Source organism: Myotis yumanensis, unplaced genomic scaffold (assembly GCF_028538775.1).
Source record: "Myotis yumanensis isolate MYYU_CA2020_CCGP unplaced genomic scaffold, mMyoYum1.0.hap1 SCAF_2, whole genome shotgun sequence".
Lineage (NCBI taxonomy): Eukaryota > Metazoa > Chordata > Mammalia > Chiroptera > Vespertilionidae > Myotis > Myotis yumanensis.
The window spans coordinates 26,712,194-26,726,568 of NW_027223753.1; the positions used below are offsets into that span (position 1 = coordinate 26,712,194).

The 14,375-nt window shown below is 38.6% G+C and overlaps 1 protein-coding gene across 4 annotated transcripts in view; it reads left to right on the forward strand.

Annotated features, from left to right (window-relative positions):
• RLF (RLF zinc finger) overlaps positions 1-14,375 on the forward strand; it is a 77,783-nt gene that overhangs the window by 56,160 nt on the left and 7,248 nt on the right. For 3 of the 4 annotated variants that reach the window (XM_070404813.1, XM_070404815.1, XM_070404814.1), the window contains one exon: positions 5,446-10,300. In XM_070404813.1, the coding sequence (XP_070260914.1) occupies positions 5,446-10,065 (4,620 nt within the window). In that variant the 3' untranslated portion in view covers positions 10,066-10,300. Of the gene's footprint in view, positions 1-5,445; positions 10,301-14,375 lie in introns of those variants that run through there. The other variant, XR_011470228.1, reaches the window with a different exon arrangement.

Sequence of the window (14,375 nt, forward strand, 5' to 3'; positions counted from 1 at the left end):
CAGATTAACATAATAATTATAAATGAAGAAAATATAATTGCATTTCCAGCTTCTTGAAGATGTAATGATACATTTTTCTGGGGTTTGGAGTAATAGAACAATAGTTCCAGAATAAAATCTACACAAATTATAAACTTCTGTGCAAATAGGAAATAAGTTAGATATTTTTAGGAAGTAAGTATTTCCAAAAATGAATTGAATTGCCATATATAAAAACCATGTTTTTTGAGTTAAGCCTTATAGATATTCAGGGTGGGGCAAAAGTTGTGAGTATGCAACATACAGTTCATCTTGTATTAATTATTACGCCATTTTCCGTATGAACAACTGTAAACCTACTTTTGCCTCATCCTATATGCTATGACTACTAGCCTAGAGGTTTGAGGTGAGTCTTATGCTATTCTCTATTTTTGTTTTGTTTTTATTATCTTCTCATTATTTAGTTCTTCATATAGCCATATCTATAATGGGTATGTTTTACGCGTTCTTTGACAATTTCCAAGAATTGTTTTTATTTTTAATTTATTGTTTTTCCCCATGGATTATTATTATACTAAAGTCAAGGCGCAGTTGTATCTTGGATATTCCCTATCTCCTTTAATGCATCATTCCATATCCTATACTTTATTTGAAATATGTTGATCTAGTTTCCTCCAATGAAGATAGAAAAAGGTTAAAACAATTGTCAAAAGCAAGTTCATGATCAAATAAGTTAGGTGATAATTATTTCTAATCACTATGAATGAAGTTGTGTCTTCTATCACAGAAAGAACATGTTCAAGTAGTTATAGAACTTGCCTTATTTTAAAAATTTAGTGTTACAACTGGCCTTTTAAAATTGTTTTTTAATCTTTAAGGAAAATGTTAGTTTTCTATTGCCACATAAAAAATTACCATGAAGTTAGCACTTAAAACAGCACCATTTAATCAGCTCACAATTTTGTAGTACAGTAGTCCAGCACAATGTGGCAAGGTTCACTACGTAGAGTATCACAAGGCTGAGATTGAGGTGTTTGGTCAGGCTCTTTTTATCTGGATGCTCTGTAGAAAATCTGATTTTAAGCTCATTCTTATTGTTGACTATATTCAGGTGCTAATTTTCTTGAAGGATATTAGCCACAGTCTGTTTTCAGCTCCTAGAAACCTCCCTCATTCCATGCCTTTATTTTTGAGCCAGGAAAGGCACTAAGAATCCTCTTTCTTCAAATCTGGCCTCTTCCATCTGACTTCCAGACTTAGATTTAAGGAGATCAGGTGATTAGGTCAAGCCCACTTAGGTATTCCATCTAAAGATCAACTGAATTGGGATCTTAATTACATCTGCAAAAGCTTTTTGCCATATAACATAATACAATCATAGGAATAAAATCTCATCATATTTACAGGTTCCATTTACACTCAAGGGAATGAGAATATACAAAGGTGAGGATCACTGAGGGCCTTAGAATTCTACTTACCACAAGGAACCACAGAACATGGAAAAGTTGCTAGAGGATTAGGAATAGTGGGTTTCTAACTCAGACCCAGGAATTTTATGTACATCCGTATAGCCTGAACCCATTTCTCTTAATCACAGACTAGGATACTTTTTACTATAACCCTACTTACGATAGTTGGTCTAAAGCAGTGGTTCTCAACCTTCTGGCCCTTTAAATACAGTTCCTCATGTTGTGACCCAACCATAAAATTATTTTTGTTGCTACTTCATAACTGTAATGTTGCTACTGTTATGAATCGTAATGTAAATATTTGATATGCAGGATGGTCTTAGGCGACCCCTGTGAAAGGGTCGTTCAACCACCAAAGGGGTCGCGACCCACAGGTTGAGAACCGCTGGTCTAAAGGATAGAAAAGATGGACTGATAGATGGAAGGGGAGTGAGCGTAGAATTTCTTTCAAATGGAGAGACCTGTTTCTAGCTTTTTAAAAGAGAGAGGCTAACCTAACCTAAATCAATGTTGATCTAGTTCTGCTGTGAATGGTAGAAATCCCATAATAGTAGTGGTCTAAAGAAGATAGAAGTTCCTCCCTCTCTCATGTAGGTAAATAATCCAGGTAGACAGGCCAGGGTTGCTTCAGTGGCTCCACATATCAGAAACCCAGATTCCTTTTGTCTTCATCAACAAATAACTTTCATCTCATATTCTAAAAATTATTCCAAAGTGCTCTCTCCAGCTTGAGAGCACACTCAAAACTTTCCCTTCCCTCTCTTTCCCCGTGCTCCCCCACCCCCACCCCCCAGGCACATTACCTTTGCCTTTCTCTCTCCTAAGCTCCAAAGGCCCTTCTTTTGCTTCTGTAACTTGTTTACTGAGCCGATGAAGCCCAGCTGGCTCACTTCGATCACCTCTGTAACTTTCTAAAAAGACTTTCTCTTATGATTTGAATAAATAAAAAGTGTTCCAATCCTAGCTGTAATGTCTCCATTCCAGATAGCAAGAAGGGAGGTGGGGGACAAAACATACTCTGACACACCTTTCCTCATTCCAAAACATACACACACACACACACACACACACACACACACACACACACACAAACACAGAGTCAGAGCTACATCTAGCTGCAAGGGAGGCTAGGAGATATATTTATTATTCTGGGTGACTTTAAACCCAGATAAAAATCAGGTGATCTGTGTTTTATTTTTAAATATGTTTTTATTGATTTTCAGAAAGAGGAAGGGAGAGGGAGAGAGAAATAGAAACATCAATGATGAGAGAGAATCATCCATTGGCTGCCTCCTGCACACACTCTACTGGGGATTGAGCCTACAACCTGGGCATGTGCCCTGACTAGGAATCGAATCATGACCTCCTGGTTCATAGATGGACGCTCAACCACTGAGCCCACTGGCCGGGCAGGTGATCTGTTTTTGTAGAAGAGGAGGGGGGAGGATATAGGGAGACAGCTAGCAACCAGTCACATAGCCCTTGGGATGGAAAGGGATAATGATGCTGAAAGTTGGTGTGGGCATTAGGTCTGTTGCAGATAGCAACCGTGTATAATGGAGAAGGCCTTGTCACAGTACCTCTTTATTTTCTGGGCTTCAATTTTCTAGAAATAAAGAGCTTAAGACAGATTATTCTTTAAAGGTGTTCAGAGTAGTTAAACTTTAATTCTATGACTTGAGGAAGTCATAAATGGAAGGGATTACTTTAGAGAATGCATGGTCTCAAGACTTTCAAAATAGTATGACAGAATTAATGTAGATGTTGTTATATTTGGAAGTGGAAGATATAAATAGAGGGATCATTTTGAATCCAGTTCATTTGATCATGGGGCCCTTTTGGTGAAACATAGGGTACTACTGTTTTGCAAAACATGTGTGATTTGTAAGGACATACACCTAGTTTGCAGCAGTCGGGACTAGACAAATCTTTTTTATTTTTATTTATTTATTATTTTTTGTTGTTGTTAATCCTCACCTGAGGATATTTTTCCATTGATTTTTTTTTTTTTAAGGGAGAGTGAAAGAGAGAGGAAAAACAGAAATATCAATGTGAGAGAAACACATTGATTGGTTGCCTCCGACCAGGGCCAGGGCCCAAGGAGCCTGCAACCACGATACGTTCCCTTGACCAGGATTGAACCCAGGACCCTTTGGTCTGCAGGCTGACACTCTATCCACTGAGCCAAACCAGCTAGGGCAGGACCAGACCAATCTTGACAAATTGCATAATGTGATATCAGAATATCACTTGTAAATTAGAGCACAGATGACTTGGAGAAAGCCAAGTGAATGTTTAAATCATGGTTTCTCAACAAATTATTAGTACTTAATGTCTTTTGGAACACCCCCTTTTTTTAAACAGCCTAATCTGGTTTAAATGGTAAAATTTGTGAAGTGAGTGTGAATACTTAAAAAAAATACAAACCAACACCTAGAAATACTATTATACATTCTGAACAGATATGCCAAGCAGTTACTTGTTAAAGGATTGGTGAATAAATTAGAATTAGGATGTGGAACGTGGATCTGAATTTTGAAGAAATTGATGGACATACATACGTTAAACCAAGAAGCTGAAGGAACAAAAAGTGGCTTGGCATATGATATTGGATTAAGGGCACATGGGATATAGCGAAGTCAGTTAAGTTTTGGAGTCAGTATATGCTATGAAGTGGTTAAGAACTTAGGCTCTGGAAAAAGATTGCTTTAAGTTTAAATCTTTGCTCCTCTGCTCACCAGCTAGTGCCATTGGGCAACTAACCTTCTGAGCTTTGGTTTCTTCATTTATAAACTGAGGATAATGTATGCAAAGAGCTTATTTAGAATAGTGCTTAGGATGTAGTAAGGGTTTTGTAAATTTATGGCAATTATTTCTTTGTGTTTCCAGCATTTTGAATGGTGCCCAATATGGAAAAAATTGTTTAGCAGATTAATTACTGATTTGAACAGTGGAATTTATCCTCAGTTATTTCACATGGTATTCTGTTGAATATTTATTATGTGCCAACATTGTAGTAATTACATTATCTTAATTCAGTTTTATTGCAATGTTAGGAAAATCTAATATTACCACTACTATTACCATTTTACAGATGAGGAAACTGAGGCATAGAGGAGTTAAGAACTTGTCACTATAGTGAAGTTGGGGTTCAAAGACAGTCAAGGTCCAACTTGAAATTCTATGCTCTTAAGTAATGCATTTTAAACTACTCGGCCAATATGATCCCGCTTTTCTTTGCTCAGATTATTTTCCCATTCCATTTCAGCCCCTCCTATAAAAAAGTCATCTTGGCCCTAACTGGTTTGGCTCAGTGGATAGAGTGTGTAGGCCTGTGGACTTAAGGGTCCAGGGTTCAATTCTGGTCAAGGGCACATGCCCTGGTCGTGCAGGAGGCCACCGATCAATGATACTCTCTCATTGTTGATGTTTCTCTCCCTCGCCATTCCTTTCTGAAATCAATAAAGATATTTTAAAAAGTCGTCTTATATGCATTAGCCTTTTATCACAAATTATCAGATACTTTTCCTGATTTTTTTTATTAGTTTCTGAGAACCTAATGCTATAGGGAGTTTTTCTGATTTCTGTTGTTTTTTTCCCATGGAAAGCTTGAGATTCAGTAAATCTATAACTTTAAAGTACTAATTCTTTTAGGAGGAGATGAGGAGAATGTTTATTTTAGCCTTGAGGTTTTGAAAATACCCAAGTATTCATAAGACATGCGTTTTTTACATTGAATTAAGTCTATTATTAGACTTACTCATACATGTGTTTCTTCTTGTACGTATTTATTTAAGCCCTATTCTTTATACCCAATGTAAATCCTTTTTTAATCCTTTGGTGACCTTATTTATCCTGAATTCCTTTGAATTCATGTGCCTTTATTGTTTATGTTTGGCACATAGGTTAATTCCTTCAGAGTTAGGGATGCTTTAATATGGAGTTTATATAACTTTCTATAATAAATAATAACTTTCCTTCCCTGCTTTCCTTGTAGGCACAAGACGCTGGTCTTGGAGTATCAATTTTACTATGTGTCAGAGCTCTTCAACTCAGATCAGCTGAGGATGAAGAAATGAAGGCATCAGTTTGTAAAACAATTGCTTGTCTTTTACCAGAAGATTTAGAAGTTAGACGAGCCTGTCAGCTTACAGAATTCTTAATTGAACCCAGTGTGGATGGGTTTAATATGCTGGAGGAACTGTATATGCAACCAGATCAAAAATTTGATGAAGAAAATGCACCAGTTCCAAATTCTCTCCGATGTGAGCTCTTATTAGCTTTAAAAGCCCACTGGCCTTTTGATCCCGAATTTTGGGACTGGAAAACTTTAAAACGACACTGCCACCAACTTCTAGGACAGGAGGCCTCAGATTCTGATGATGATCTAAGTGGCTATGAAATGTCTATAAATGACACAGATGTTTTAGAGTCATTTCTTAGTGACTATGAGGAAGGTAAAGAAGATAAACAATATAGAAGAAGAGATTTGACAGATCAGCCCAAGGAGAAAAGAGATAAAAAACCCGCTGGTTCTTCTGAAAGATACCAGAGGTGGCTTCAATATAAATTTTTCTGTTTGTTATGTAAGCGGGAATGTATAGAGGCCAGAATTCTTCATCATTCTAAGATGCACATGGAAGATGGAATTTACACGTGTCCAGTTTGTATTAAAAAGTTCAAGAGAAAAGAAATATTTGTTCCTCATGTGATGGAACATGTTAAAATGCCACCAAGCAGAAGAGACCGTTCTAGAAAGAAATTACTGTTGAAAGGCTCTCAAAAGGGAATTTGTCCCAAGAGTCCCTCTGCAGCCCTGGAGCAAAATCAGTCATCGAATGAACAAGCCAAAGGAGAGTCTCATGAATATGTCACATTCAGCAAATTAGAAGATTGCCACCTGCAAGACAGAGATTTGTATCCATGTCCTGGCACAGACTGTTCCCGTGTGTTTAAGCAATTTAAGTACTTAAGTGTACATCTTAAAGCTGAACACCAAAATAATGATGAAAATGCCAAGCACTACTTGGATATGAAAAATAGGAGAGAGAAATGTACTTATTGTCGACGACATTTCATGTCTGCATTTCACCTGCGGGAGCATGAACAAGTGCATTGTGGTCCTCAACCTTATATGTGTGTATCTATAGATTGCTATGCTCGGTTTGGATCAGTGAATGAACTACTTAACCATAAACAAAAACATGATGATCTTCGTTACAAATGTGAATTAAATGGCTGTAATATTGTTTTCAGTGACTTGGGACAGCTTTACCACCATGAAGCACAACACTTTAGGGATGCATCTTACACGTGCAACTTCGTTGGCTGTAAAAAGTTCTATTATTCCAAAATTGAATACCAGAATCACCTCTTAATGCATAATATTGAAAGTTCAAATGAAGATGTGAAGAAATCAGTGAAACTTGAGGAGCCTGCAACAGGTGAAAAACCCCATCTACTTGACCAGACTGATAAATCACATTTACCTGAGGATCTTTTCTGTACAGGATCAGCTAGTTCCCAAATAGAAACTGCAGAAAATCTGAAAGAAAACAGTGACAGTAATTCTAGTGATCAGTTAAGTCATAGCTCTTTAGCTTCTATGAATGAAGAGTTAATTGACACATTGGATCACTCTGAAACCATGCAGGATATATTATTATCTCACGAGAAAGTCTGTGTGTCCTCCAATTTAAAAGAAAAATGTCCCAGTGTAAGAGTTTGTTTTGATGGGACTAAGTTTACCTGCGGTTTTGATGGCTGTGGTTCCACTTACAAAAATGCAAGAGGGATGCAGAAGCATCTACGAAAGGTACATCCATATCATTTTAAACCCAAAAAGACGAAAGATCTCTTTCCCTGTTTGGATAATGAACACAGTCAAACAACTGTAAAGTTTGATGCAGAGCCTAAACCCAGCTCAGATACAAACAGTGACTCCCCAGATGAAGGTCTAGATCACAATATTCATGCTAAATGTAAACGAGAACATCAAGGTTATTCTTCAGAAGCCTCCATTTGTGCTTCTAAAAGGCCATGTACAGAGGATACCATGTTGGAACTTCTGTTGCGCTTGAAACATTTAAGCTTGAAAAACTCAATAACACATGGATCTTTCTCAGGGTCATTGCAGGGGTACCCATCCAGTGGTGCTAAGTCTCTTCAATCGGTTTCATCTATCACAGACCTTAATTTTCAGAATCAAGATGAAAATATGCCAAGTCAGTACCTTGCACAGTTGGCAGCTAAGCCTTTTTTCTGTGAGCTTCAAGGATGCAAATATGAATTTGTGACCAGAGAGGCTTTGTTGATGCATTATCTTAAAAAGCATAATTATTCAAAAGAAAAAGTCCTCCAGTTAACCATGTTTCAACATCGATATTCTCCATTCCAGTGTCATATTTGCCAGAGGTCATTTACAAGAAAAACACACCTTAGGATTCATTATAAAAATAAACATCAAATTGGCAGTGACAGAGTAACTCACAAACTATTAGATAATGAAAAATGTGATCATGAAGGCCCATGCTCAGTTGACAGGTTGAAAGATGATTGTTCTGTCGAACTTGGAGGTGATCCCAACAGAAACCCTGAGAAGCCACACTGTCATTCCAAAAAGGATGAATGCTGTTCAGAAACAGATTTGGAGTCATCTTGTGAAGAAACAGAAAGCAAAACATCTGATATTTCATCACCAATAGGTTGCCATAGAGAAGAACAAGAAGGAAGAGAGGGGAGAGGTAGCAGGAGAACTGTTGCTAAAGGAAATCTCTGCTATATTTTGAATAAATACCACAAACCATTCCATTGTATTCATAAAACTTGTAATTCCTCATTCACCAATCTAAAAGGCTTGATTCGCCATTACAGAACTGTACATCAGTACAACAAAGAACAGTTATGTTTAGAGAAAGATAAAGCAAGAACCAAAAGGGAACTTGTCAAATGTAAAAAGATATTTGCTTGCAAATATAAAGAATGTAACAAACGCTTCCTGTGTTCCAAAGCTCTTGCTAAGCACTGTACTGATTCTCATAATCTAAACCATGTTACAGAGCCTAAAGTGCTTTCTGATGCTGAATCTGCAGCAAGGTTTTCCTGTAACCAGCCTCAGTGCCCTGCTGTTTTTTATACATTCAGCAAGTTGAAGCACCACTTGATGGAACAGCATAATATTGAAGGAGAAATACATTCAGATTATGAAATTCATTGTGATCTTAATGGCTGTGGCCAGATTTTCACCCATCGCAGTAATTATTCTCAACATGTCTATTACCGACATAGGGACTATTATGACGATTTGTTTAGAAGCCAGAAAGTGGCAAATGAAAGGCTACTAAAGAGTGAAAAGGTATGTCAAACAACTCTCACTCAGGGGCATGAACATCAGACTACCAGGAGGTCATTTAATGCTAAGGCTAAAAAATGTAGCTTAATCAAAGATAAGAAAACTCCAATTACTTTCAAAACAAGAGCTGAAGCCCTCCATATGTGTGTGGAGCATTCTGAGCACACACAGTACCCCTGCATGGTTCAAGGATGCTTCTCTGTGGTGAAGTTGGAGAGTAGCATAGTGAGACATTACAAACGTACCCATCAGATGAGTAGTGCCTATTTAGAGCAACAGATGGGAAATCTTGTCATTTGTGTTAAGTACGGTACCAAAATTAAAGAGGAACCCCCTTCTGAAATAGAGCCCTATATTAAAAAAGAAGAAGATGGGAGCTGTGAATCAGAGCACATAAAGCACAGCCACTACCCAGGTGACTATAGCATACCTGTCCAGAGCACTGATTCCCTTAATCCAGGTGAAAGGGATGAAGGTCAGAAAGGATGTACAGAAAACAACCAAGTATTTGAGGCAGATACCCTGCTTTACAGAGGAACTTTGAAATGCAGCCATAGTTCAGAAACCACTTCTTTGGAACAATGTAATATAGTTCAGCCTCTCCCATGTAAAATAGAAAATTCCATACCTGATCCTGATGGAACTGAAAATGGGACTTACTTCACGAGTTTCCAGCTGCCTTTACCAAGGATCAAAGACTCAGAAAGTGGGCAGCAAACTTTAGGGCAAGAAGACACTGTAAAAATTTCAACCCAGGTCCCAAAAGAGAATTTTAGGAAGCCCCCACATCCCAGATCATTTGATTTGAAGACTTATAAACCTATGGGATTTGAATCTTCATTTCTGAAGTTTATTCAGGAAAGTGAAGAGAAAGATGATGATTTTGATGATTGGGAGCCTTCAGAGCACTTAACATTAAGTAGTTCTTCACAATCCAGTAATGACTTAGCAGGGACTGTTACAGTAAATAATATGGTGAATGACAACCCTGAAGCTGACATACCTCATTCTTCCAGTGACTCTGCAATTCATGAGAACCTGACTGCAATCCCACCTTTAATAGTAGCTGAGACAACAACAGTTCCTTCCTTGGAAAACCTGAGGGTTGTATTGGACAAAGCATTAACAGACTGTGGAGAGCTTGCCTTAAAACAGCTTCATTATCTTCGGCCAGTGGTTGTCCTTGAAAGATCTAAGTTTTCCACACCAATTTTAGACTTGTTTCCAACAAAAAAGACAGATGAGCTTTGTGTAGGAAGTTCCTAAATAGCAATTTTGTTTTCAAAACAGACTGGCTCCAACACTGCAACATGGGACAATTGCCAACTCGAACAAAGGCTGAGAACCAGCCGTACCATTGTTTAAGGTAGATTAGGCTGTGTATTTACATGAATGTATAATATCTATGTCAGCACTATCAGCTGAGCCCATTAGCTCTCCAGTTGGTTTATTGATTGGGTTTTTTGTTTGTTTGTTTGTTTATTAAAAGTAAGAAATGGAACTGTACTCTTGTTTGGTGCTAATTAATACATCAAAAATATATTTGGGGCTTCCTTTTTCAAATTAAGTGTGCATGATTGTAAATGGAAAAAATACTAAGATCCCAGGGTGGGAGGGCTAGGGATAATGGAGTTCTTACTTGACTTGAATGTGCACCTGAGGGTGCTTTGTGTAATATATTGTACACTACAGCATCTTATATTTTTTGAGTTGAGTTTCAATAAATTACAATTTTTCACCCATTTCTTGTTTACTCCTAAAGAGTTTTCATCCCACACATAAGCTGGAAGTGCACTTGTATTTTCTGGAGTGTGCATTTCTATTTTTAACAAGTCTATTCAGATCAAGCTTTTTTTAAAGTGACTATTGTCTTAAAAATTTTTTGTGGAAAGAACATTTTTACATTGAGTAATTAGCTTTGGGAGTTAAAATAGCTCCCACAAGAGGATGCCTGGGTAGAAAGGAGAGGTATGCCAAGGAGAACATGAAGGGCACAGCAAATTCAGAGGTACGAAGTCATGTGTCCAGGGGACTACAAATAATCTGACATGCTGGTAGTAAAAGGAGAGCAGGGAGAAATAGGTGGGCAGGAACCAAACCATGAACACTAATGATTTTGCCTTTGAAGGACTTTATTCAAAATAACAATTTATAGATCACTTTAAATGAGTGTGATTTGAGGGGCTGAAATGGAATAGATAATGCTGCTGAAGTAATTAAGGCAAACTTGGTGAGAGTATTTCTGACATTTGCAGAAGGAAAAGTAAATGAAATTGAGAAATTTTAAGAGTATTGTTGGGCCTAGGCTGATGTTGCTCAGTGGTTAGAGTGTCAGCCCACGCACCATAGGGTCTCAGGTTCAATTCCCAGTCAAGGGCATGTACTTGGGTTACAGGTCCCAGTTGGGGTGCATGTGGGAGGCAACCAATCAGTGTGTCTCACATTGATGTTTCTTTCCCCCTTCTTCCCTCCCTTTCTTCCTTCTGCTCTCTCTAAAAATCAATGGAAAAAATATCCTTGTGTGAGGATTAACAAAACAACAAGTGTTGTTGGTTCTTTGAGGATGAGGAAAACATTTTGAGGAATATGTAAAGTGATGCAACCAATTGAGGTGGGAATAAAAAAGGAAGGAATGGGCCCTGATTGGTTTGGCCTGCAGACTCAAGGGTCCCAAGTTCGATTCTGGTCAAGGGCAAGTACCTTGGTTGCGGGCACATACCCAGTGGGGAGTGTGCAGAAGGCAGCTGGTCGATGTTTCTGGCTCTCTAGCCCTCTCCTTTCTGTAAAAAATCAATAAAATATATATTAAAAAAAAAAAAAGGAATGGGTTTCTGGGAAGAAGGTGGAAAACCAAGATGAGTTTGGTCTTTGGATGTGTTGAGTTTCAGTGTACTGTGGGACATCTGTAATGACAAGGAAAGCGATGTGTTCTTATAAATGGAATAGCTTTATTCTCTGTTCCTCATGAAATTTTCAACCACTTTTATTAGCTAGCAATGAAATGACTCAAACATTCCTAACATCCCTTTATTAGGCTGTGGTTAGTATTTCTCTGACCCTTAAACCTTGTTGCCTTGTTTTGTCAGCGCTTTGGGAATTTCATTTTGCCACCTTCTCACCCTATGTCTAAAGCACCCCCTGTACCCAAGTTGTTGCTTGGCTCAGATCACAGTAACAGGATTATCAAAAATTTGTTGAAAGAAAAAGTGGCAGGAACTGGCATATCTTAGAGGCTGAGGCCACTGCTGACTCCTTGAGATCTTGAGCTAATCTCTTCTGTGGGCTTCAGTTTCCTCACTTACAGAGTAAGGAGATAAAGATGATTGTGGAGAGCGTCTACAGTGTTTGGACAGGTTCAAGCCTCGGACTAATGAGAGGGCACAGTCCTCTCGTGGCCACGTGTGAGTCCCAGCTTGGAGGGCAGAGCCCTCCCAGCACAATTATAACCAACAGCTATAGTTGTAAGCTTGAACCTATGGTCCGAACACGTGGCCCACGTGTCTGAGTAATATGGGCTTGATAGCGTTCAGGTGCATGTAGTTGAGTAGGATCGAAACCTTGACCACACCCTTACTTTGCCTCGTGACACCCATGGCGCTGTCGCTAGCTCTCCATCAGAGAGGCTCTCCATCAGAGAGGACAGTATCTCACCCAGACCCAGCTTTTATTCTCTTGTCTGTCTTTTCTCAATCCTTCACTGCCCCCTCTCAGGGTCACCGAACCTGGCTGAGCTGGCACGGCACATAAGGCACCCAATGTGGGGCTGAGTATGCCATGGGAAACAACTGGTGGCCATATTTTTAAAATTCCTCATACTAGAGATTTTTAACCAGGAACAGGAGAAAACTGCTAATTTGCTTAAGACTAAACTATATTTATTCAGCCACACCTAATTCCCACTCACTGGAAGGACTAAGTGAGTCCCCTTGCAATGGAACCAAACCCTAATTTTCAGAATCCAATTAAAAATTTGCTTCAAGTACTTAGGATCAAATGGTTGATCCTAACATTTCCTATTCTAGTTGGAGCAGCTTGCTTCATTTGATTTTTATTGAAAACAGTGTTTTGTATTAGAAGCAGCATGTGTGACTATGAGAATACAGAAAGCCAAAGGGTTATATTTGTAGCTTTTAGGTACCATTATTTTTCTTGATGTCTCTGGGACTTATCCCAGAGTTGGAAATACTGACTTTGTTTTCAAAGCCTTTTTCAATATAAAAATGATGGGTAGAAATAGAGGGTGCCAAGTACTTTCATTCTTTTTATCCAGACTTATCTTGCTTCAGTGTCTCCCCATGTTCATGATACCGTGTATGGTGTTAAAGAGAGGGTGGAAAACAATGGGAAGAAAGTTTCTGATTAGCTTTCCTAGGGATTCCATCCCCAATGTATCCTTTCTCAGTCCCAGATTGCCTATTTCAGAGTTGCACTGCCAAAGACATAGTCTTAGAGGACAGATTTAGTCATTAACCAAATAAATATTTAAGTACACACTTATTTAAAGATAGTTTCAGATGCTTTGGATATAAAAATACCAAAGTTCATCAAGGCATCTGCTGTTGTGGAACTTCAATGTGAAGGCTGGGGTAGCTTAAACACTGTTAAAGTGTGGCAGTAGGCCAGCAGCACGGGCATCATCTAGGAGCTTGTTAGAAATGTAGAATGTCCAGAATTTCTGGATCAAATCTGCATTTTAACAAGGTCTTCAGATTATGCATAGGCACAGAGAAGTCCTAGGAGCAATGGGCTAGAGTACAAAGTGGGATGTTCTATGAGAATTCAGGATAATTAACACTTTTTTTAGCACTTACATAAAATTACCTTGTTGAATGTTTGTAACTCCATGAAGTTGGTACTGTTATCCTTATTTGATAGGCAAAAGCTTTAGAGTTGAAGGGTCTTGCCTAGCCAATAAAAACTAGAAAGAGGTGGAACCTAGTTTCCAATCTCTTCTGACTGGATGAATATCAGAGAGGGGTACTTGCATGCAGGAACTAAGATGTAAAGTTGCAGGTGGTAAAGTACCCAAAATACCAAAGCTCTCACTGTATTGTTTGGGAAAGTGAATAGTGGGAAATAAAGTTTGAAGTGTAAGTAAAAGCCAGGTTCTGTAACTCCAACTCCAGCCCTATGTCCAGTATTGACATTTCCTCATGTGAGGGAAGAGATGGAAAACTGGTGCGTATTATTTCTGTAACATGTAACCTGTGAAAAGGTCAACTTAAAGAATCTAAAATTCAGAAAAATTGCTCCGTCCCCTCTCCTTCCCACCTCCCACCCCACAGTAGACTGATGCCTTCTGGCTTTGTACTACAGATTCGGGGCAACACTCCTCTTACCTAAAGCTGAGTCTAGAAAGAGTATCTGCAGGAATAGATTGTGACAGACTGCATTTAGAGTCTGAACCACTTTGAGGCAGGTAACCAGGATAGTCACATTTAATCTGTCAACCTGTATTTGGTACGTTTAGCTTGGGGAAGAAAAGACAGGAGGCACAGGAAAGCCATAGCCAAATATTTACGAAGCACATACCATCACTAGCTCCTGAGGATAAGAGTGTTGAACATGACATGGTG